At 45.3% G+C, this 21,929-nt stretch overlaps 5 protein-coding genes across 7 annotated transcripts; 2 read left to right on the top strand and 3 right to left on the bottom strand.

The window, feature by feature from the left end:
- Window positions 1–876: 876 nt before the first annotated feature.
- LOC117854502 (uncharacterized) lies at window positions 877–3,460 on the top strand. Its single transcript, XM_034736714.2, has 6 exons — window positions 877–1,224; window positions 1,744–1,850; window positions 1,942–2,214; window positions 2,301–2,468; window positions 2,804–2,893; window positions 2,981–3,460. The coding sequence occupies exons 1-6, from the start codon at window positions 962–964 to the stop codon at window positions 3,166–3,168; spliced, it is 1,089 nt and encodes a 362-aa protein (XP_034592605.1). The 5' UTR covers window positions 877–961; the 3' UTR covers window positions 3,169–3,460.
- A 360-nt stretch (window positions 3,461–3,820) lies between these two features.
- LOC117854501 (histone-lysine N-methyltransferase ATXR5) lies at window positions 3,821–7,998 on the bottom strand. The gene is made up of 6 exons (XM_034736713.2): window positions 6,646–7,998; window positions 6,377–6,469; window positions 5,224–5,447; window positions 5,042–5,142; window positions 4,553–4,765; window positions 3,821–4,460 (listed from the first exon to the last, which is right to left on the bottom strand). The coding sequence occupies exons 1-6, from the start codon at window positions 6,995–6,997 to the stop codon at window positions 4,301–4,303; spliced, it is 1,143 nt and encodes a 380-aa protein (XP_034592604.1). The 5' UTR covers window positions 6,998–7,998; the 3' UTR covers window positions 3,821–4,300.
- Window positions 7,999–8,131: 133 nt separating this feature from the next.
- LOC117854503 (uridylate kinase PUMPKIN, chloroplastic) lies at window positions 8,132–10,893 on the bottom strand. The gene is made up of 5 exons (XM_034736715.2): window positions 10,396–10,893; window positions 9,678–9,809; window positions 9,370–9,580; window positions 8,720–8,897; window positions 8,132–8,637 (listed from the first exon to the last, which is right to left on the bottom strand). Exons 1-5 carry the CDS (start codon window positions 10,567–10,569, stop codon window positions 8,625–8,627), a joined length of 708 nt encoding a protein of 235 aa, XP_034592606.1. The 5' UTR covers window positions 10,570–10,893; the 3' UTR covers window positions 8,132–8,624.
- A 1,287-nt stretch (window positions 10,894–12,180) lies between these two features.
- LOC140220070 (protein MITOFERRINLIKE 1, chloroplastic) lies at window positions 12,181–21,301 on the bottom strand. 2 transcript variants are annotated; one of them, XM_072294083.1, is made up of 4 exons: window positions 20,061–21,299; window positions 17,530–18,969; window positions 17,120–17,303; window positions 12,181–16,710 (listed from the first exon to the last, which is right to left on the bottom strand). In XM_072294083.1, exon 1 carries the CDS (start codon window positions 21,192–21,194, stop codon window positions 20,082–20,084), a length of 1,113 nt encoding a protein of 370 aa, XP_072150184.1. In that variant the 5' UTR covers window positions 21,195–21,299; the 3' UTR covers window positions 12,181–16,710; window positions 17,120–17,303; window positions 17,530–18,969; window positions 20,061–20,081. The 2 variants fall into 2 exon arrangements, with proteins under 2 accessions (XP_072150184.1, XP_072150185.1); XM_072294084.1 differs by lacking the exon at window positions 17,530–18,969 and having other exon boundaries at window positions 20,061–21,301.
- Window positions 12,191–16,342, top strand: LOC117854499 (uncharacterized). 2 transcript variants are annotated; one of them, XM_034736709.2, is made up of 6 exons: window positions 12,191–12,332; window positions 12,417–12,508; window positions 12,775–12,871; window positions 13,333–14,185; window positions 14,277–14,410; window positions 15,299–16,342. In XM_034736709.2, exons 1-6 carry the CDS (start codon window positions 12,241–12,243, stop codon window positions 16,185–16,187), a joined length of 2,157 nt encoding a protein of 718 aa, XP_034592600.1. In that variant the 5' UTR covers window positions 12,191–12,240; the 3' UTR covers window positions 16,188–16,342. The 2 variants fall into 2 exon arrangements, with proteins under 2 accessions (XP_034592600.1, XP_034592601.1); XM_034736710.2 differs by lacking the exon at window positions 12,417–12,508 and having other exon boundaries at window positions 12,217–12,332.
- Window positions 21,302–21,929: the final 628 nt, after the last annotated feature.

Here is a 21,929-nt window from a genome sequence, read left to right as displayed (position 1 = left end):
CCAACTCACCGGCGGAGGGCACAGGGTGGCTTAGGGAAGCGATGAGCTCGTACCGAAGAGAAGGGGGGAGGTGCGAGAAAGGTGGAGAGATGGGGGTGAGACTTAATATGGAGGTAGAGGAGGAGGAGGGCAATGGTGAAGGAAGGTGAAACAGGGTTGCGATGGAGCGGCGCCCAGATCGTCAGCAGAGGGATGGAGTGACATGATCTGCACAAGCGGAGGGAGGAGGCGGAGGAGCGGCGTGCCCCAGGGGAGCGGCGAGCGGCTCGCACCAAAGAGGAATGGGAGAGGTGGAGAGATGCGGCGGCGTGACCTAGTACGGAGGGCGAAGGGGAGAGGGCACAATACAGATTCAATCACCATTTATAACCTTTAGATCCAGATCCGACGGTACATATTCTCCCTTTCTCTCATTTCTTCTCCCTATCTTCTTCGCGCGTCGCGATGCCCTCGCCGCCACCGCCTCCTCCCGACTCTGGCGGATCCACCGCCTCCTTTCCGCCACCGGCTGTTGCTAACCTATTTGGACCATACGCCTCCGCCGCCTCCACCAACCACTAAGGATCTCCTACTGCTCGGCTCTGATAGCCTCGTCCCCATCTTCGCTCCGCCGTCGCCTCTTCCATCTCCACCGTCGGCTGGTGAGCCGCTCCCAAACTTCTTGAGACACAAATGCTAGTATGCTGTTGGTAACTTCAATCACGAAACCGTCAAAACTTAACCTCAAAATCTCATTCCCAATTCAATTTCTAGTATAATTTCGAAGGATCGATGGATAAGCAAGAAATGAATCGTAAAACTGAATAGTATACTGTTGCACCCGTACATACGCCAGTCATCATGAAAAAATGCATTTGCCACACGTTACCCTCCCTCGGTCCGAACTCCAAAACCGGCGAGGGAACAAAACAAGCAAGTGGGGGGCGAGCGCCGCTGTGCTCCCTCTTCTCCAAGCTCGCCGATGGACGGGCCCCGTTGGACGGAGGAGGTGGACGACCTGGTCGACGCCGGCGACGTCGACGGCGCCGTCGCCCTCCTCGAGTCCGTCGTCTCCAACCTCTCCACCTCCGCCGCCGCTCCCTCGGCCGCCGACCTCCGCCTCGCCACGGCGCTCGGCGACCTCGCGGGCCTGCACGCCTCCCGCGGCGACACCCTCCGCGCCGACGAGCTCCGCGCCCGCGCCATCGCCCTCCGATCCCGCGCCGCAGCCCCTGGGGCCCTAGGGTTTGTTCCTCTTCTCGTCCTCGTTGCCTTTAACACCAGAATCTACACGCATGCTCTCGCACTTCTTGGTTGGGCCTTGCTTCGGCCAACTCATTTTTGCTGCTTATTCCTCGGTTTGGCCACTGGGTTTATACATAGGATCCTAATAATGTGATGTAGGATCAGGAGGGATTGGTCACTTGTGTTCTGGTGGATTACTCCTACTTTTGTCATCTGAAAAATTCCACTAGTCTATTGGCTGCTACTTTTAGCATCTGGATTACTTGACTATATTGCCACTCCATTTCTCTGCGTGATTACGTTGGGTCTTGGCTGCTAGTAGATTCTTTGTAAAACTCAAGATTCAGTGGCAAAATACGATGTGTGATGTGTCTGAAATAGCAGTATCAGGAAGTTAAGTGGCTATGTACTAGTTTGACTTTCTCGGTTTAGGTGGCTTGATCTGTAACCTCCTATTTGGGCGCCCCTTTCCTATCTTCTTACTTCTGTTTGTTTTCTGTCAAAACAATGTTTCTGAAGGGATCAGGAGCCAACAGAGAAATGTTCATCACAAGAGGGTGCCATGGGTTCAAAGGACTCTGAAGTCTCTGCTAATACTGAACAGAACAATGAAGCCGAAGAGGATGGTATTGTTTATATGGCATGCCCAACCTATTTATCTTGTGAACATAGCACACAGAAAACTGAGATCTTACATTCCTTCTTTGATGCTTGCAGATTGGGAGGCTATTGCAGATAGCGGCGCACTTGATGGCACACTAGTGCACTCCCTGGAGCAAGAAGCTAGGGTGCCTTCTTGTAGCTCTTCAGAGAAAAGTAGCAGCACGTCTTCAGGACCAAAAAGGAGAGGGAGGGGTTCATTTCTCTATGATAAGAGTGTTCTGTACAGTGACCAGTGTGGTTCAGAACGGGATTTGGATGACAAAGAGTCTAGTCCTCAGAGTGGATCAAAAGACCATGTAAATGAGCAGGAGAACAGTGCTGTGACAGGTATTCAGGGTATTCATTTCTGTCTCTACAGTTAGCTTGCTTATGCTGAGAGATGAAGGGCTTATTCTTTGGCTTGGTTTTTGTAGCTGCTGCACAGCTTGGAACAAGGCATGTCCTTGTCCTATATGACTTTTCACCAAGCACGCGCACAATAGATCTGGAAAGGATTTTTGAGAAGTTTGGGGATCATGGAGTTGCCATTCGCTGGGTTAATGATACTTCTGCACTTGCTGTTTTCCGGACTCCATCAGCTGGTACTTTGATTCTTACAGCTCTTTCTAACACTATTTCTGCGTGGTTGTTCTTATGGCACAATCTGATGAGAGATAAAACACAATTCCCTTGTGTGAATGGAATGCTCGGAATGTATGTTATATTTTGGTCAAGTCCAAAGTAGGCAACAGGATGCACATTTTGCTATGTTTCATGGGTTGATTGTTCAATTTTTTGCTGGTTCACTGTTGTTCTATTCTGTTAAGGCTAGAACCTGATGCGGATGATATGAGCTGTCCAGCCATCCACTGCCATTGTTCTTGTAGCTTTGGTTGCATGTGTTCTGATCCCTTTATTCTTTCCAATTAACTTGTAGCTACTGAGGCTCAATCTTGCATACCTCCAAGATACAAAGTGCGGTCAATGAAGGAGAATGATGATTTATTGACAAAAATAGATGGTAGAGGTAACAGCTTTTGTCTTGTGACGTTTCTGTTCTACTTGCTCGCCTCTCTTGGTTGTATGGCCTTACTGAGAATGTATCTTGGTGCAGACCTAGAACCACCCAAGCCAAGACCAAAGACATCTGCAAGAACAGCACAAAGGCTAATTGCTCATGGTATGGGGCTGAAGCAGTTTACAAACTTCGGGTCAGATGAGCTGAAGAAGCAGGAGGAAGAGAGAAAGAACAGGATTGCTGCTCGACAAGCCATGCGTGATGAGGCTTGGGGTTCAGATTGATCAAGAGGATATTGTGATTGCTGGTCATGTTCACCACAACCTGGAGTTTGTTGCATGGCTGTTTTAGATGCTTGTACTCTTGTTTAAGACGCCTGGTTTTATGTTGATTGATTGTGAGAGATCCGAGATCTGATGCTAGCAAGAGTGGCATGAAGCCACGAACATGTAACCAGTTCGCATCGCGCGATGTTGTATTGGAAATTTGAATGGTGATGGGTACTGGTCTTGCAGTACTAGTAGACCTGGATGGGATTTTCCTGAATTGAAATGCAAAGCACAGTATTTCAAGCAATACTTTTACAAACTGACACCTTGGGACCCTAAGGATTAAACTGTATCGGGCTCGGGTTGTCTTCCCATTTAGGCCTTGTGTGGCCCTACTAGCGCCTAACAACCGATTTGTCAGCTTCTCGAGTAAAGTAATACGGAAATTCCGTTATAAAAAAAGTGAGGAAATTGGGCATACCTAAGAAAATCATTTTTTTTAACAGACGGCAAGAGTCTTGCTGAACTTTTATTAGGAGAGAAAAAACAAACAAAAAACAATAACACTCTCCTAGAAAATCAAGCATTTGTTGTGGCGTTTTGCTGCACCAACTAGATATTTGACTCTGGTGGTTGAGGTGGTGAAACCACAAGTCCACCACCGTAATGAAAAGTGAAAAGTGTTTTCTTCCGTTATTGATCGATCGTCAGCATGGTGACAGAGGTACTAGAAGGGAAAACAATTCTATCCACTCGAAATGACCCTTTAATCAGCAACAGTTAGCTTCACTACAGGCATTCTCACAATTGGAGACACACAGACAACTATTTACTCTCACGAAAGGGATTGGAAATCAGAACCCCTGAATAAAATAAAAAGAATGAGAAGATGCATCTTGAGAGCAGGAACAATGAAGATTCCTCTTGGCTCCATAACTGAATTAGGGAGTTACTTCTACCAGTCACCAGCACCTATCAATTTCCGTCATTAGGATCTCTTCCGAAAATTGGATCAAACCTGTCATTTGTACCAATGAGCAGTATAATAAGTTATTGGATTTTTTGGTGGCAATGCTGGAAATATTGCCAATAAGCACTATTTTGCCCAGCCTCCTTACTGCTGGGTGGGTCAAAATTTTAGGGGTGGTTAGAGGAAATGATGAGTGGGATACGCATGCTCATATCCATTGTAATCGTAATATAGCTTTTCACCACAAGCTATATCACGGCAGGCCACCAGCAAGACATGGCTCTCCGCATCAATGTCATACCGCACACATTTGACATTCTGCTTCTTCTTGCCATCCCTGCAACAATTTAATAGTTCCAACCTTAGAATACAGTGCACAACCTTTCTTTGAGCTGAGAGCACAGCACAATCAGAAAAACAACTACTCACGGTGTGTGGTTATTGATGCCGCTAATAAAGCGAGAAATGTTTCCACGTTTGTCGGGGCAAATGACCAGCCTCTGGGAAGGATCTGCTGTCAAAAGGAGTGTCATAATACAGTCACAATCATCGTTTGCCCTGTTCTCCAAATAATCAACATCCCCAACATATTCAGCGATGAAGGTCATATCCTTAATATCGGCATCAGCCTGCACAGTGAAACTGAAAATAGCTACGCATCAGTATTACTTTGTACTGAAAATGTAAAGAAAAATGTGTGTGTATTCCATAGATTCCGCTGTTTTGCTCACACGCAACAGAATTTGTGTGTTCGCCACTGAAATTTGTGTGTGTGTGGGTGGGTGGGCAGTGACGCACACACAAATACCAGTTTCATCCACACAAATAGCCAATTTGGGGCACAAAAGCGCAAACGCTAACTTTGGGGGCAAACTTTCCAAAACTAAATAACTGAGTGCCATGAGTTCAAGAAAGTACCCTTCATGCGAATCAAAGACCACAAGGAGTGGAGGGCATTCGCCTCTTTGTTGCATGGTTCTGCACAGCTCTATGGTTTCTTTGTCCTCTTTGGGAAGAACCTTTAAAGATGAGGAGTGCAAAATTAGAACAAAAAAACACCATATGGCTATAACATTATTTCAGGTGAAACATTTGCTAACCTGCATACCACCGTCCTCCAATCTTGCCTGATTGGAAGATCTAGGAGCCATATTGGGCATGTAAGTCAACTCATTACTGAACTCCGTTTTTGAAGATGTCAAAGCAGTGGCCAGAGAAGCCATTTGTTTCAGTCTTCTAGCTCTGTCTTCAGTTGGGACAAATGGCAGTATCCTCCTCCTTTTCTTGTGCATAACGAGAGAACGCTTCCTTCGCCTTCTGACATCTAAAAAAGATGAAGTAAATTACTCGAGTTAGTACCATAGTAAATGCATCTATGGTACCATAGTAAATGCATCTATGAAGTATATGGAACATACACTTAACATACAACAAAACTAATCACCAAAAGAATCTGCATAATGAGTCGCACATTCTTTATTTTTTCCAATCACACATTGCCATTACTACTGCAAAGAATGCACCATCAAGATGAAGGAAATGTTTGTTCATTAGAGGCTCATTTATTTGAGGGTTGGGTAAATGAAGTTGAACTGCACATAGATTAAAAAACAGCTTATTGGAGACTGTACCAGTGACTATAGAAAGAAGACAAGTGCATTATGGAAGGGCAAAGGCGGGAACTATCTATGGTTAAATTAAATGAATGCAGCCAAGATAAGAGGGTACACATCAAACATATACCCGCAACAGAAGTCAGTCAATCCATACAGCCTTGAATGATAAACAAATGATATATTTCCAGTAATACTTTCCCGCCTATTTCCAGTCATAATGTAAGTGTATGCCACATTTTGACATAGCCATAGTGTTTGTTGTCTAGAATTTCCGATTCACAGGGGATATTTGTGGACAATGCTGCATCGATCAGCTAGCCATGCACACAAGTGCATAGTATAACATACAATGCCAAAGAGACATGGATGGCATGTTAAGAGTAATTTTTCGCTGCCGCTAGCTCTTTGCAGGTGCATCTAACCTGTGCTGATGACATTTTGGACAATGAAATTACAGTACAATGCAAGATAATCAACAAGCGTGGAGGCTTAAATAAAAAACACTATACTAGGACCGCATCGAATTCATCAATAGCCAAGACGCTACTCCATGGATCATCGACACAAGCAATAAAAACAAAATGTCTCGCATATCACACGGCACTGTGCCATGGTGCACGTAGGTGGAAGGAATTACCTTGGGAGAGCCTACATTTCGCGGGCACGCCATCCTGGTCATCCTTCTGAATCCGGAAGAAATCGACGATCTTGGTCTGCTTCATCGGAAACCCTACGAGATCCCCAAAACAGAAGAAGGAAGCAGGAAAAAACAGTGAGAAGATGAGATAGCACAAGAAAGAATGCAATAATCAATGGGAAGAAAGAGCCCCTTAAAAATCTGAAGAAAGAGGGAAGAAGAGGCGAAATGTGGAGATCGAGGTCGCGAGGTGGGGCCCCAAGACTCACCTTTGACGGGCTTGGCGGGCGGGGCGCAGTCGGGGCAGAACCATGGGCCGATGGGGACCTTGGCGGCGATGGGTCGGAGGCAGAATGTGTGGCGGCCGCGGTCGCAGCGGTCGCAGATGAGCAGCTCGTCGTCGCGGTCGCCGGAGCCGCAGGTGTCGCAGAGGAGGGCGTCGTAGGCGGCCTCCTCGCGCGCGCGGGCGACGGGGGGCGGCGCGCCGACGGGGCGCGAGCGGCGCATGACGTCGGCCATGGAGCGGAAGCGGCGCGGCGTGGGGGGCTCCGGGGCCGGCGCCGCCGTGCGCTTGCGCCGCAGCTCAGGCGAGCTCGTCGACGAGGGCGCGCGGCGGCCCATGGCGGCGGATGCACGGGGGTGGGGGGCGGGCAACGGGAGGTGGGGGGAGGCGCGGGCTCGGTCCTCCTTCCTCTGACGCGTCGGAGAGTGATGACGTGGCGAGGGCTCTCGCTTCGGGAGCTGTGTCCGGGGAGTCTCCAGTCAGAGGCCTGCGTCGTCAGCGACGGCCAGTCACTCCACCTGCAGGTCTTCTTGTTGCTCAGGTGAGGAGACCGTTGCTGCGGCTCACCGCCGCCGCCGGAGCGCACACCGTTTTTCTTTTTCACGCCTGTTTATAACGTCTTCTTCTTGTTGAATTTCTTTTTTTTTGAAAATTGTTCAATTTCTTCTTGTTTCCAACAAATTTCTTGTCTTTTCTATGGCACATTTTCCAAAATTCCGTCTTGTTTCGCTTATTGCTTGTTTAAGGATTTTGTTTGGCTTAGTGTTGCACTTGCACAGCAGGGCAATGCACAATAGTAACAGATATATCCTATGAATATTATCCTCCGGTAAACACTATTAACGTTTTCGAGCCTACAAATTAGTTTGGCTGTGCAAAGCATCAAGTAATTTTGAATGGAGATTATAACAAACAAAATTAGTCACTTCCATACGATGCGTGAATCTTAAAAAATGTGCCTACAATACTTTTTTTTTACAACCGGAAAATGACTAGAACACTTTTTTAAACGACCAAAAAATGCCTAGAACATTATTTCATAACTTCGATCAACTCTCAATCCAAACTGCTTCATATGGATTTTTTTCTTTGGCTCCAAACCCCTCCCCCCCTCAGTCTTTACTTCATCCCGAGGCAGGGGCGGACCCAGCTTACAACGAGTGAGAGCACAGGCCACCCCTCAAATTCCAGACTGTATTGCCTAGAACCCTCGCTTCTTCTCAACCATAGAAAATCATGTAGTGAATAAAACCAATAGGATTATAAAGAACGCATGTCTAGTTACATTGCTCCCAAAAAGCAGAGAGATATCAGGAGATGCTAGGAAGTAGCACCATGACACTAATCAGACAATCTCAAAATCAACCGCAAACAACCAGATGAATGCGCGATTGGTTGACACCAGCAGCTTTTAATTTGATGCATTTCATTGTAAGATAATCTTTCATGCTTCAACATGTTGGAGAAAGGACTCAACAGAATCATCAATTCTTTTAACAAGTGTTGTTGGGGAAATTTACTAAAAATGTCATCTGCGATATAACACAGGGAGCTGTGAAATTTTCTTTAGGAACATCTAGAGGCAATCCTTATATTATACTATAGATTTAGTTTTATTAGGTAATAATTAATAATCTCCTTGTGTCTAGGAGCACTCGGTTGGAAAATTTTGAACCTGTCTTCTTCCAAGGTTACAACTATCAGAATTTTGATCATTAATCAAGCCTCATTCCAGCACTAGCCCCCAACCCAACCCAACCCAACCCCGTAAAACTTCCTAGGCAACTAATAAATAAGAAAAGGGAGAGTCCCAAGACGTGCAACTGTTGAACTCACACCTCATTAACCAATCTTCTTTCTTCGCCTAATGCGTTTCCATTTTGTTCCTGATTTCTTGTGCAGCCGATAAAGGTACCAACCTTCTCACCAACAATAGCCTTTGCAAGGTTTCCCGGCTTTTGCAAGTTAAAGACGACAACTGGAAAATGAAGTGCAAGATTAAAAAATTAAAATAGGCAATTAAATGCAACACTAAGTATCAAAAGTGATAGCATCCATACAAGGAATGTTGGTTTTCTTGGCATAGTGTAATGGCAGTCATGTCCATTACTGAGAGATCTCTTGTTGTTACTTCATGATAGCTCACAGTCTCAAGAAGGCTGGCATTTGGGTTGTGCTTGGGGTCCGCATCGTACATGCCATCAACATTTGTCACTTTAAGCACTACCTCTGCATTGACTGTGAGCATAACAGCAGGGAGGAAAAATGTCAGTTTGGTTAAACAAGAGTGAAAGGTAAGTTCAAGCTCACACAATGACAACATGTTTCCACAGGCACATTGTACCTTGAGATTCATGATTGATTGTCTAAATATGTAACAGAGTTATTGAAAATGCATGCCAACACAAATTTTCAACGAGTCCCCATTGGCAGGAAACCAGCAAAAGATTGGGGCAATATTATTCGTCTAACCTAACAGTTGCATCCACATCCATCAGACAAACTAAGTGAAATAAATACACATCTCTGCAAGCATGTTGTTGTGAGAGCCTTAGTGGGTCGAATTACCGGCAACTAACTACAGCAATGACGACTAATGCTTTAAAACCTATTTTTAGAAGTGAAATAAATCCACATCTCTGCAAGCATGTTTCTCTAGATTTTTTTTAATCAAAATAGTTCATTAGTGAAGAATATAAGATAAACTCACTTTCTGAACATCGAAGAGCAGCAGCGGTATCAGTTGTAAAGAATGGGTTCCCTGTCCCAGCAGCAAATATAACAACCCTTCCTTTCTCTAAATGCCTGAGAGCTCTCCGGCGGATGTATGGTTCTGCAACCTCTGACATACGGAACACAATTTGCACCTCTACACCTAGCTTGGTGACAGAAGCAACCTCTCTCGCAATTGCCATTGTAATCTGCATCAAACCACATAGTTACATTAAATTACAGAACACACACATTGATTATGCTCATTCAAAGATGTTCCAGCTCCACTGAAGAAGGCTCGCTCACCTTTGGGTCAATGTTTTCTCTGTGATCCCCAGCAAGAGCTTCCCCACTTACTTTAAGCAGCACCCTTTGCCATTTACATGGTTTTTTCAGCCTAGAAGAACCTTCGTCGAGTGTAAAGCTGAACGGCGGCATCTGTGATGTTTGATTTCTGACAAATGAATGAGGCATGAGATGCATTTAAAAAGGTAATCCACAAATTACTCAATTCTTCAATGTCAAAAGGACGTGCTACAAAATTGGCTGCAGGAAGAGCAGATATGATGCAACTGATAAGCAAGCTGCCGATAACAAAAATTCTGCAATTGAGGAGTGAGGACCTCTGCCATGTATAGTACAGGCTCTTTAAATGACACAAGAATCGTTATAGAGATAGCTGCTCTTGCTATGTATAAATGCTGCTAGCCTCCTGTGTCTTTGGCCGGATGCCTTGTACCAAATCACGAGTCTGTAGGGGTGAGAGACCCAATCCAAATTGATCTGTAGCCCTTCATCTGTGCAATTAGCATCTAACAATCTCGTGCTTGAGGAAAACAAACACCATGAGAATTAAAGAAGCACTTGGTCGAACATCTCACCCCTGCCCGGCCGCCCCCGTCCAAATGACCCAACAAAATCATCACGAATGCGAGCACCAGCAACGTAAGCATTACACTGAGCGAGTGACGGCATCGGAATGGAAGACAATGGAGGATTTTTGGATGGCTGTGAGATTGCGTACCTCAAGTTGGTGGAGGAGTCGGGGCCGCCGCCGCCGCCGACGGCGCAGGCGGAGAGGGAGAGTGGAGTGGCGCTGCGAAGGGCTCTCGGTCTGGGAGAGGAAGCCGGTGAGGGGAGAAGAGAATACAGGGACGGTGTGGGGGGAAGGCGCAGGAGGAAGGAAGCCGCCGGCCATGGTTGGAGTGGGAGCGCGAATAGAGCGAGCAAACCGCCGCTCCCTCCGGTTTTAGACCCGACGGGGCCCCGGCCCAGCCCAATAACTCTCCCATCCCGGCCAGTCCGCCTGTGCGCCGCACCCCGCCACCCCCAATTCCCCGTCGCGGCATCGGCGCATCGCCCCCTCGCGGCCTCGCCCTCGCCCTGTCGCCCCGCCCGCGAGCCCCGCCGGGCGCCGGCCGCCCTCGCCCCTGAGCCCCGCCGGGCGCCGGCCGCCCTCGCCCCTGAGCCCCGCCGGGCGCCGGCCGCCCTCGCCCCTCGCCCAGTCGCCCGCTAGCGCCGCCGGGCGCCGGCCGCCCGCGCCCCTCGCCGGCGAGCGGCGAGCGCAGCCGGCCGCCCGCGCTCGAGGCGGCTGCGGAGGCGGCCAAGGCGGAAGGGGGCGGCGCGCGGCCTTGCCTCGCCGAGCGGCTGCGGCTGGGGAGCCTCCTAGAGGACGGGCTCTCGTACAAGGACGGCGACCGTCGAGACCATCCCCAAGACGCCAACCTCCTCCAGGTACGCCAAGAATGCCATGGATCTGAGTTTAGCAAGCAGCAGCTCCCTCCTCTGCACTCCCTCTCAATCTCTCTCCCTAGAGCAAATCACCAAGCAGCAACTCCAATGATACAGCTCCTACCTTGTCCAAATACGCAAAAATAACAGGCAGGGGCTCATCTCCCACACGCCACTTCTCTCCCTACGGGATTTCCTACTATACAAGCATCTCCATTCTCCAGCCGCCTTCAATCTACCAGCACTAGCACGTGTTCCTCCAAATCCAAACCCTCCACCAATCAGAGCAGCGCGCTCACCACTTACTGCTTCTCTTCTCAACAGCCCACAGGACGCGCACGGGAGGGCAGCAAGGATCTCGAGAGGACTCGGCACCGAGGGCAACGCAACCCACGTGCCATCGGCGGGATGCGTTTCTTTTGTGGTAAATGCTCGCACCTGGCATTCTTAATTCCAGTTATGATTAAAAAAAATCAGATCTTTTTGTAGTTGTGTTGAACAGTATGCTCTAAGTGAAAGCTGAGGTGAACCCGTCTCATGTAAAAGGATAAAAAAAAATTAGATGTTTCTTTATGCAATGGATATTCCAACCATTAGCTTGTAGAGTTAATGATGGGGGGTTCTATGACTGCAGCTACACATTCTTCTTGCATCAGGATCCAACAAACTAGCTATCGGTTCTTTTGTTTTGGTTTCAATTGATCCTTCGTTGATATTTGAAGAGTGTTGACCATTAATTATCACATTCTCCATGGATGAGTTTGATGTTGATAAGTTAATGCATATCGCGTTTTGCTCTTGCTTTATTGTCAGTCCAGATTCAAAAGTTGTTTAGCTGTGAAAATATTACTAAACCTTCCATCTGTTTCAAATTATATGGTTCAGGACAAAAGACTGATCCGAACATAGTAATTTATTTCATTGTGGCATGTGCCTGTTTTCTAGAGAGGAGTGTGGGGTTTCATTTATAAAAAAGTGGGGACTCTAGAATGACAACAAGGAAGCTTGATTATATTTTAGAATTGACCTTAAATTTCTTTTCAAACTGCTGATGTTTTTGTGCTTATTTCATTTTGCAGGGGAGTGCATAGTTGATCTGATTTAAAGATAATTCTTATATAAGAACTAAATTGCAGTCATGGAGTCGTCAGCCAAGCAAGAGACACAACCGAAGCCACGGCTCATTGTTCGCCTTGGTGTATTTCTTGCCTCTCACCACATCCTCTTCAGGTTCACCTTGCCTCATGTTGCAGTCTAAATCCTTCCTTCGGTCCTTTCTTATTCCCTAATGCATTCTTCACCATTTGGGATCAGTGTTATTTGTTGCTTTGCGGGCATTATTGCGCTCCTCCTCCTCCCTTCACTTGCCAAAAACACATACCTCTCGGAGAATGCTCTTATACCTGGTAACTCACCCTCTTCTCTATTTTTGTAAGTGTGATCCTATGAATGCAAATCTGCTGCTACCACTGCTACCTCTTTTTTATGCTCTTTCCGGTGGCTCTGGGTGGGTTTCATCTGTAGGCTACCCCAACTTGCTTGGAACTTGTTCTGTGGTTGAGTTTTTTTTTTAAAAAAAGATAAATAATGATGGCATGATTTTCATTTGAGACTCCCCTTTGGAACTTCTTCTATTTATAAATGATCTCTAAAAATAAAACTTTGTATGTAGGCTCTGCAAATCCATTATTTTCTACTGAAGATGCCATTGAAGCAAACAGATTTATGAAAGGAATTGAAGCTGCGGCTGGGGATTCAATGGGTGGCATGTATGTTACTCTGTATAGAATTATCTTGCTTCATGTGTAGCTTCCTTCATCTTTAACATTCATCTGCATCAATGTTTGTATACAGAAGTCATGTAGTTCTATTTTTATTAGTCCAAAATTTCAAGCCTGCTGCTGAGGGGCTTTATATGATGAAATACATGCTTGCTGCTGCATTCTAGTTGTACTTGTAAGCATGCATGTAGAATCCACATATGTAACTCAAAATTTAGAGTTTACTGTCTTAATAGCCAAAGAGCTGATTTTCAGTTTCATAAGAAACATGAGTACAAGTTTGTTCTGAGCTAAGTTGATTAATTAAAGAAAGTTACATGTAAATGAAAGTCTACACTTGAAATAAGTGACAGTAAGTCAAGGAGTAAATTGCTTCAATCCTAGGATCTCAAAGAGTAAATGGCTTTATCTGATTTTGCTTCAACGCACATTTTTCGTTCTATGTACAGAAATATGGCAAAATTCATTGCACAACAAATAGAAGATCTGGGTGCAGAAGTATGTTACCATAAGTTCCTCCCTCATAGCAAGCATTTTCATCCTCTGAAGTTCTTCACCTCCACGTCGAATCACATGGCAATACAACCTAACGGCACTGACATCAATTTTGGGATAAACACTATTGGCATTATACGAGCTCCTCGAGGCGATGGAAAAGAAGCGATAGTGCTAGTTACTCCTTATAATTCTCAGAGAGTTCACTCAAATGAATTATTATCCCTGGCCCTTGGTTTCTCTGTCTTCTCCCTCTTAAGCCGAGCAGCATGGCTGTCGAAGGATATTGTGTGGCTATCCGCAGACTCACAATTTGGAGAGTATACTGCAGTCTCTGCATGGTTAAACCAGTACCATAATCCAGTGTTCCTGAGTCATTCCGTGATATTAGATACCAAGATATATGGTGCAGATCATATATATGATGGCAATACAGAAAAGGCAGAATTTGAGTCTTTCAAACGTGCTGGAACAATGGCTGCTGCTCTCATATTTAAAGTTGGTGAAACCCGGAGATATGGTGACAGAGATAGTGTTATGATGTATGCAGAGGCATCTAATGGACAAATGCCAAACTTGGACCTTCTGAATGTCGTACACTATTTAGCTGTTCACAGACAAGGTTTTCGTGTGAACATCGCGGCATTTAGTTCTTTGCTGAGCTCTGCATGGCTTAGGGTTATTGCTGAATTTTTTCATACCATTGGGACTGTGTTAAGAAAAATAAATCCAGACTGGAAGCTTGATATCACAGTCCCTGATTATGTGGAGGGGACTGCAAACCTTGCTAACTCTATATACAACCAGGTAATTGGAATTAATCATTCCTATTTCAACTTGAACAACACTTTCCTTTGTAACTCTACAATCCCTTCTTAATGTGGTTTCTCTGATGCAGGCTCTTGGAGTGCCTACAGGATCCCATGGCGCTTTCCGTGATTATCAAGTTGATGCAGTTTCTTTAGAATTTTCACCAACATTTAATGTCAGAAATGAGAATGCTAAATCTTTATTTCTTCTAAGGGGGGGAAGGTATGTTCTTGTTGTATTGTTTCAGGCTGCATTATTGTTAGAAATAAGAGGTGTCTTGTGATTATTGACTTGCAATGAATAGTTGACTAGACAACTTTGCACAAGTGTCGCTCTGTGTGTTTGCTAGTCTCATAAAACATAACAAAACATTTTGTGAAGGTTGACAGGTTATAACTACTCTAGGCCTGCCATTCTTGTTACTGTATTCTTCTTATCGGATAACTAAGGCTATTGAACTCTGCCGTGCATTCAGGCATGCAACTGTTTCTATCAGAACTTCACAGCAATGAGTATTATTTGCACAAGTTTGTTGTTAGTGTGTACAGCAACTTCAGAAGTTGTATAATCTCCGAGGAACATAGAGCATAACAGAAAATTGTTTCGCTTCCAAGTTCCAACATGAGCTTGCAAATTCTTACAGGATGATTGCATGTTAGTAGATTGAACCACATAGCAGGCAAAATTACAATTACTTATATTGGATCTTATACGCGCCTCCGGAGCATTTGATAGCTGCAATATTTTGTAAGAATGGTAGCATATGCGGCCTTATCGATAATAGTACATATAAGTTATGTATATCAAGAATAAGTTGGAGGAATGAAAGTGTTAGCATGAACTGGTAATACTTAGAGGAACACCATAACAGATTGGTTTTGCCTACAATTTTTTCGTGACTAAACCCAATGGAAAATGGGTGCACGGATGGATGAGTTTCTTGCACCGAACCGAGCACTGGAACATGGTCTTAACCTTTATGTTGCCACTGCCTGAAAATCTTGGCATGTTAACAGCTTTGCTTTCATTTTCTGCAAAATTTGTTCGATCTACATTCTATCATGGCCACAGCAGAAGTTTTTAATGTGTTTGGAAATTCCTTTGATTCAGGTTAGTGGAAGGAGTGGTGCGTTCAGTAAATAATCTGCTTGAAAAGTTCCATCAGTCCTTTTTCCTCTACTTCCTTACAGCTCCAAGCAAGTTCATTTCTGTTGGTGTGTATATGATTCCGTTTGCACTGCTTTTGGCACCCCTCCCAATAGTTGCTGCTGCTCTTGCTGATGGCAGTAAAACCATGGAAAAATTGGCAGAGAAGTCAATTGATGACAGTAAAGCAAATGGCAGTGCTCATTTTCTGCAGAGTAATAAGGGTGGATCATGGAAATGGCTTCAAGCTGCAAAAGTATTGCTTGTTATCCAACTTTGGGCAGTTGTCGTTTCTCTACTTCCATACTACATTACTCAGATCCCTGATGCCACACCGATGCAAAGTGCAGTGATCTGGGCTATGCTTTCCATCGTCATACTGGTTGCCCTTTATGTCATGTTCGGCTCACCATACTCAGCTGGTGTTGAGTGGAAACTTCTGAAAGCTACAATGATCACTTCCATCTCCATAGGACTTGGGCTTATGTCAATCATAAATTTTGCCACAGCGCAGCTTGGGGCTCTGATAGTGATCCCGATGTGTCTGTTTTCTCGGCCTCTGAAGGCTCGCTCTGGGATAAATTTCCTTCCTCGTGCAGCACTGTTGGCTTCAAACATAACTCTTGCCGTGTTAGGTTTTCCTCCAGCTGCATTGTTGATAATGAAAGGGCTGTCCAAGGGGTCCTGGACAGTAGACATTGGAGAGTTCTGGGTGTGGATGGAGTTCTTGTGGGAATGGAGCAGCGCGACGTATCTGTACCTGTTTCTTGTCCATCTCCCCTGCTGGCTGCTCTGCATCCATGTGTTGCTGCACCCATGCCGCCAATCGGAATCGAAGATGAAGCAGGAGTAGCCGTATGGTCTCTAGGACCTTTTTATTTTAAAATTGGAAAGTGTAGACAGCAGTGCAGAAGATATTTCTGACTATTTTTGACCTGCCGACCATTTACATGGTTTGTCATTGTACGGAACTGATTCCCTGAGTTGGTAAAGGCTTGCCTTTCTTTAGAGCGACAGCCGGGGGCTGATTTTCACAAGAAGGCTGCTGCTTGAGCAACTTGAGATTAGCGACATGGCCTCATCTTTGTAGAACTGAACATACGCGACATGTCATCATCTTTGTAACCAACGGCCAATACACCTGTAGACAGCAACTATCCTGGTAAATATTGCTCCAAACAGCCTGAACATTTCAGTAGCAGGAGCCCCTTGAACTATAATTTTAGATCAAGCCTTGCCGCTGCAGGTCAGTGTAGGTCTTCTTGTTGTAGATGTTGCCTTCTTGATCTTCATACTCTTCTTCCAGGTCTGGCAGCCACTTGTTCAGCCCTTGCATGGGTAGAATCGTAGGCAAGGAACGAAATCTAAAAGAGGATCTGGATACAAATAATTCATGAGAGCAGAAGATACTTGAGCAAAGTCACAAAGAATTACAAGAATTGGGAAACACGATGATGTCTTCTAGTGTGCACATTTCCTTTTAACAAGGACAAGCATACAGTCTCAACATTGAAACAAAAAAAATATGACAACAGCAAATATCTTGGTAGATGTGTCAAGAAGCAAGTTAACATTGAAAAATGCAAAGCAACTACACATGTAAAAGAGAAAACTAACAACAGCTAATGATCCAAATTATTGCATACAAGACTGCAAATAAACTTCATATATTGTTTGGCATACCAAACTATTTACCTAGTCATTTACCTAGTCATATTATGAATGGAAAGGAAAAGTGGGATATGATAGAGTAACCAATGGAGGATAAAAATCAATTGGACATACCTGACTCTTTCCAAACTTCTCAGCTGTGGAAGACCTCTTTTTCTTTAGCATGGAAGTCCAAAATTGCTCCATACGCTCGAGAATTGTGCCCCATGGTAGGAAAAAGGCTTTCTTCATGTCCAAAAAATGGTTCATGCCAACAAAATTTCCCATCAAAACTAAAAAGTGGCCCACCTTCCCAAGCCTAACACAAACAAATGGTGACAGACAACGTGGATTAATTTAATTAAAACGAAGCATAGATACATAGGTAGAACATCATTTTTATTGGCTCTGAGATATAGTTTAGTGCCAAAAAACCTTGGTGGACTTCATGGCGCACTTGAATCTATAATTGTGAAAAGCAAGAAAAGAGTACATAGTATCACATTTATATGAAGTAAACATAATAGTAAAGGATTTCCACTCACAAAATTAGTAAATCGTGATTGAGAGCACCAGCACCGAAGTTATCATCGCCTTTTTTGGTAAGTTTTGGATCATTGAAAGCTCTAACCAATCTTGCGGAAGTCACAAACTTTGTAATATACCCCTTGCGTTCTATCGCTATGCCGGAGCATGAAAATACCACTGTATTACCTATCTATAACAGATCACAAATTAAATCATTTATAGCTGGTGATGTTCAAATATTTTTGTGGAAAACAAAGAATATAGCAGCATATATAATCACGGACTAAATTTTAGCTCAAGGATTACTCCTCTCATCTATTCACTTTGTCCGTTTAACCCCTAAGCAAAATTTAGGATCGATTTACTCACACGAACTATTTCAGTTGGCTTAATCTACCTCCTTTTCTATTTCTGCATGTATGGGTTGAATTTTAAATTTAAATTTTATGGCCAAATACAGAACATAATGCATTACGTTAAAAAAACTATATTAAGAAATTTTCATGGTCATTTTCATATCATAGATTTGGAACATTTTAATGCGGAATTGATTTTAGATATAAAAAGATGTGTGAAAGTAATCATGTTCATCAAAAATTTCTAACATATTTTTCTAACATAGGGCATCACGTTACAAGTCAATAGGATCATGCCCGTACGTTACTACGGGCAACAAAATATTTGTATTGCAATACACATAGCATTCAACAAGACAATAATTAATATGAAAAAAAGAACAAATATTAAATTTATATTTAGTCTTTTCAAGATAGGTTCAATGTCCGTACATTGCTACGGGCAAAATGAATATATAAATCCACCATGTTGGTACATGCACATATTCGTATCACCTGCTACAAAGTACATATTGGCACAAATATTCAAGAATAGGCACAAATATTCAAGAAGAGGAACACAAGGGTGTTCAGAGTAGATGCAACGAAGCAGCTCTTTTCAAGGTCAATCAATGGATTCTACTCATGACTTAGCTACGACTTACGCAATTAGTTTTATAATTAGCTCATGTTTAACCATCCTAATTGGCATCCAAACATCAGACTAATTTTTAGTCCGGAGGTTCCAAATGAGTTCAGGAGGCTAAGCTAATATGGGTTGAACCAGAACTAACAATTTTTTTTAACATTAAGACCTAACATGTTGAGTCCATGTGTCCCTGTCATGGATCTAATCGACACCACCAGGTCTACGCCTTACAATATCCAACAAGTCCACCAAGTGTTTGGCATTTCCTGTGCCTTCGATCGAGTCACGCAGGTCACTTCTTTTCTTTCCCCTTTCTGATGATTCAGTTCTTTTCAACTACAGGTTATATTGAAAGATTTCTCATGTTCTGCTCTCCTCTCAGATCATCCATTCAGCCCCTTTCCGAGGCTGTTGGAATGGTTACAAAATCAGATCCTCACAGAGCACCTGACGAAGATGGCAAGCAGCATGACCTGTTTGTTGCATGCTTCAATAGATCAGGGTACTATTATATATAAAAAAAATATTTCGAAAAAAAATATTATATATAAAAAAAGATCAGGTTACAAGGCCACATTCCGGCCCCTGAAGATTCAGGCCATCCATTTTTTATTTTGAGTTCCCTGTTTCAGTGCACCAGTGCATAATGCCAGCCATAATATAAAATGAAAAAATATGCTGCAGAGGCAAATGCAATGCTTTCGGAAGGTCGACTCTGATCAGCTGGCTAGTGTGGTGTCAACCTGCTCGTGGGGTAATCATGCAGTGATATATTCTTATTGCAATCTGTTCCCACTGTTCTGAACTTATTTTGGTCTCTCACAGTCTGTAAAGCAATGAAATACTTGAAGGGCAGCAGGAAGGAGCTGCTCAACACAAGACACATAGTTCATGCTTGTATGATGTTGACAAGATTCTAGAGGATGAAGTTCGAGAGGGTGCTTGTAAGTTGCGTCTTGAGATAGATCGAGTTCAGATTTCTCCTACAACAAGTGCCTAGAGAATTTCATCTGTATTCACTACTCCTGCCACTTTTGAAAGGTTTATATACTAATGTAAACACTAAATTATAAGATCCTACTCATATAACCAATTGTCCCATTTTGACTACACTCATAGAGATAGCGAAACCATAGTTCATGCAACTGAGCCAGTCCAGCCAACATCATATAGCATGAACCATAGTCCCATGATACAAAAAACAAGTTTACAAAAGTTGAGTGATATTATTAAACAGACTTAAAAGTTGGTAAAATCATTCCACCAGCTGCACGGTAAAAGACATGTAGGAGCAATAGAGTAACGAAATGGTCAATTGCCTGCCTGGTATTATAGCTCTTAACTTATGGCCCGATATTGTTCATTCAACTCTACAACCAACTCTTGATGATGCTAAGGGAAATGCCTTCAAGCAAGGGAAATGCAGCATACGCCTGATCATCTACTTCAAGCAAGGGAAACAAAACTTGACACCCCCAAAACTAGCAATCTAGCAGGCTGAGAACCAGCAACAGTTATAATGATAACTTCCCTCAAGGAAGGAATGAAGGAAAACAGGGCATACTCATCAAGTGGCAGCAGCATGTCACGGTAGAGCTGTGCTGTGCTGTGCTGCAGCCTTCCTCTGGCAGCCTTCAAGGTAGAGCTGCAGAATGGCAAGCCTTGCGGTCTCGAAGGCGCAGTAGCCTATGGCCGCAAAGCAGGCGCTGTGCAGCACCCTGGGGCCAATGCCACGGTACAGGCCCACGAGCCCCTCCTCGGCGACGACCCCCCTCATGGTGCCCAGCACGGTGCGGCTGCCCTCGGTGCCGACCCTTGTCATGAGGCGCGTCTTGACGACGTCCAGCGGGGTGGTGAGCGCGGCGGATATGGCCCCGGCCAGAGCCCCGCAGAGCACGCTCTCCCCGGGCGTGAGTCTGTCCTTGCCGCGAGTCCTGAGGGTGAACGCCTTGAGGTACTCGAAGGAGGAGTAACTGAGCACCCCGGCGGGGAGGTTGCGGAGGAGCGTGGCGGCGTAGCCCGCGTAGAGGCCGAAGAAGCCGTCGGCCTGGATGATCTGCAGGAGGACCTGCCAGGAGCGGCCTGTGGCGGCGCCGGACTGGAGGCGCTGGGTGATGAGCTCCTTGGGGACCATGATGGCGGAGGAGGAGACGTTGCCGCTGGCGCCGGCGAGCGGGGGCACGAGGAAGGGCGGGAGGTGGGGGCGGAGCAGGGACTTGGCGAGCTCGCAGGTGCCGAAGTAGATGGCGGAGGAGGAGGCGGAGCCGAAGATGACGGCGGAGAGGCCGCGGTAGAGGCCGAGGGGCCCGTCGGTGCGGAGGATGTCGAGGAAGACCTGCCAGGCGGTGGCGGAGGGCGCGGCGGAGGCCTGGAGGCGGGTCTTGACGGCGTCGATGGGGAGCAGCGCGGCGTAGGTGAAGGCCCCCGCGGCGGCGCCCGCGCAGGCCCCGACGGCGGCGCGCGCGAGCGGGGTGGGGGCGGCTGTCGTGGGAGTGGCGGGCTTGTGCTTGGGGGTGGGGATGGAGAGGGAGGAGGATGAGAAGACGGGGCCGGCGGCGCCGGAGGACGCGGCGGGGGAGTGGAGGAGCAGGGAGGTGAGGTCGGAGATGAGGGACGGGAGGTCGGGATCCGCCTGGGACCGGGTCATGGCGGGCAGCGCCAGGCGGGGATTGGAGTTGGGAGGCGGCGGCGGCGGCATCTCGGCGAGTGGATTTGGGGGGTGTGGGGGAGGAGGATCCTCCTGAATCAGCTCTGACTTGTCCCGCCGGGCCCCACGAGAAACACGAGCGCCACGGCAACCTGCGGCCATCCGGACTCTCATCAGCTTGAAACCAGACAGCGTTCTTGCAAATGTCTATCACATACTCCCTCCGTTCTTTTTCTTTGGGGTGTTTGGGAGGAGGGGATTAAATTTTAGCTCCCATCATATCGAATATTTGGACACAAAACTAATTACATAACCTCTAGGCTAAATTGCGAGACAGATCTATTAAACCTAATTAGTCACTGATTTAACAATGTGGTGCTACAATAACCATTCGCTAATGATGGATTAATTAGGTTTAATAGATTCGTCTCGCGATTTAGCCTAGGGGTTCTACAATTAGTTTTGTAATTAGCTTATGTTTAGTCCTCCTAATTAATATCCGAACATCTGATGTGACAGGACTAAAGTTTAGCCCGTGGTATCCAAACGCCCCCCCCCCCTCTTCAACTTTAACCACCAATATCTTTCTACTTCAACTTTGACCACCAATATCTATTGAACGAGTTAGTTAACTAAGATAAAATATGTATCATTATATCTATTGTCAAATGTACTTTAAATTTAACTTGTAGGTTTATCTATTTGCAAAATATTTGTAGGTTTATCTATTTGCAAAACATTTGTACTTGTAGGTTTATCGATTTGTAAAAAAATTTGTAGAAAAGA

The sequence above is a fragment of the Setaria viridis genome, chromosome 5 (assembly GCF_005286985.2).
Source record: "Setaria viridis chromosome 5, Setaria_viridis_v4.0, whole genome shotgun sequence".
Taxonomy (NCBI): Eukaryota; Viridiplantae; Streptophyta; class Magnoliopsida; order Poales; family Poaceae; genus Setaria; species Setaria viridis.
Note: the sequence above shows the minus strand (reverse complement) of the source record. Positions and strands in the feature narration are given on the sequence as shown.

Coding starts and splice junctions, on each gene's coding strand:
- LOC140220070 (XM_072294084.1), bottom strand. CDS start 21,194: ATGCCGCCGCCGCCGCCTCCCAACTCCAATCCCCGCCTGGCGCTGCCC.
- LOC117854503 (XM_034736715.2), bottom strand. CDS start 10,569: ATGGCCGGCGGCTTCCTTCCTCCTGCGCCTTCCCCCCACACCGTCCCT. Junction 9,810..10,395: donor GACTCCTCCACCAACTTGAG/GTACGCAATCTC, acceptor CAAACATCACAG/ATGCCGCCGTTCAGCTTTAC. Junction 9,581..9,677: donor GAGAAAACATTGACCCAAAG/GTGAGCGAGCCT, acceptor GGTTTGATGCAG/ATTACAATGGCAATTGCGAG.
- LOC117854499 (XM_034736709.2), top strand. CDS start 12,241: ATGGAGTCGTCAGCCAAGCAAGAGACACAACCGAAGCCACGGCTCATT. Junction 12,872..13,332: donor GGGGATTCAATGGGTGGCAT/GTATGTTACTCT, acceptor TTCTATGTACAG/AAATATGGCAAAATTCATTG. Junction 14,411..15,298: donor TTTCTTCTAAGGGGGGGAAG/GTATGTTCTTGT, acceptor CCTTTGATTCAG/GTTAGTGGAAGGAGTGGTGC.
- LOC117854501 (XM_034736713.2), bottom strand. CDS start 6,997: ATGGGCCGCCGCGCGCCCTCGTCGACGAGCTCGCCTGAGCTGCGGCGC. Junction 4,766..5,041: donor GTCTTTGATTCGCATGAAGG/GTACTTTCTTGA, acceptor AGCTATTTTCAG/TTTCACTGTGCAGGCTGATG. Junction 4,461..4,552: donor GGCATCAATAACCACACACC/GTGAGTAGTTGT, acceptor AAATTGTTGCAG/GGATGGCAAGAAGAAGCAGA.
- LOC117854502 (XM_034736714.2), top strand. CDS start 962: ATGGACGGGCCCCGTTGGACGGAGGAGGTGGACGACCTGGTCGACGCC. Junction 2,215..2,300: donor GGAGAACAGTGCTGTGACAG/GTATTCAGGGTA, acceptor TGGTTTTTGTAG/CTGCTGCACAGCTTGGAACA. Junction 2,894..2,980: donor GACAAAAATAGATGGTAGAG/GTAACAGCTTTT, acceptor ATCTTGGTGCAG/ACCTAGAACCACCCAAGCCA.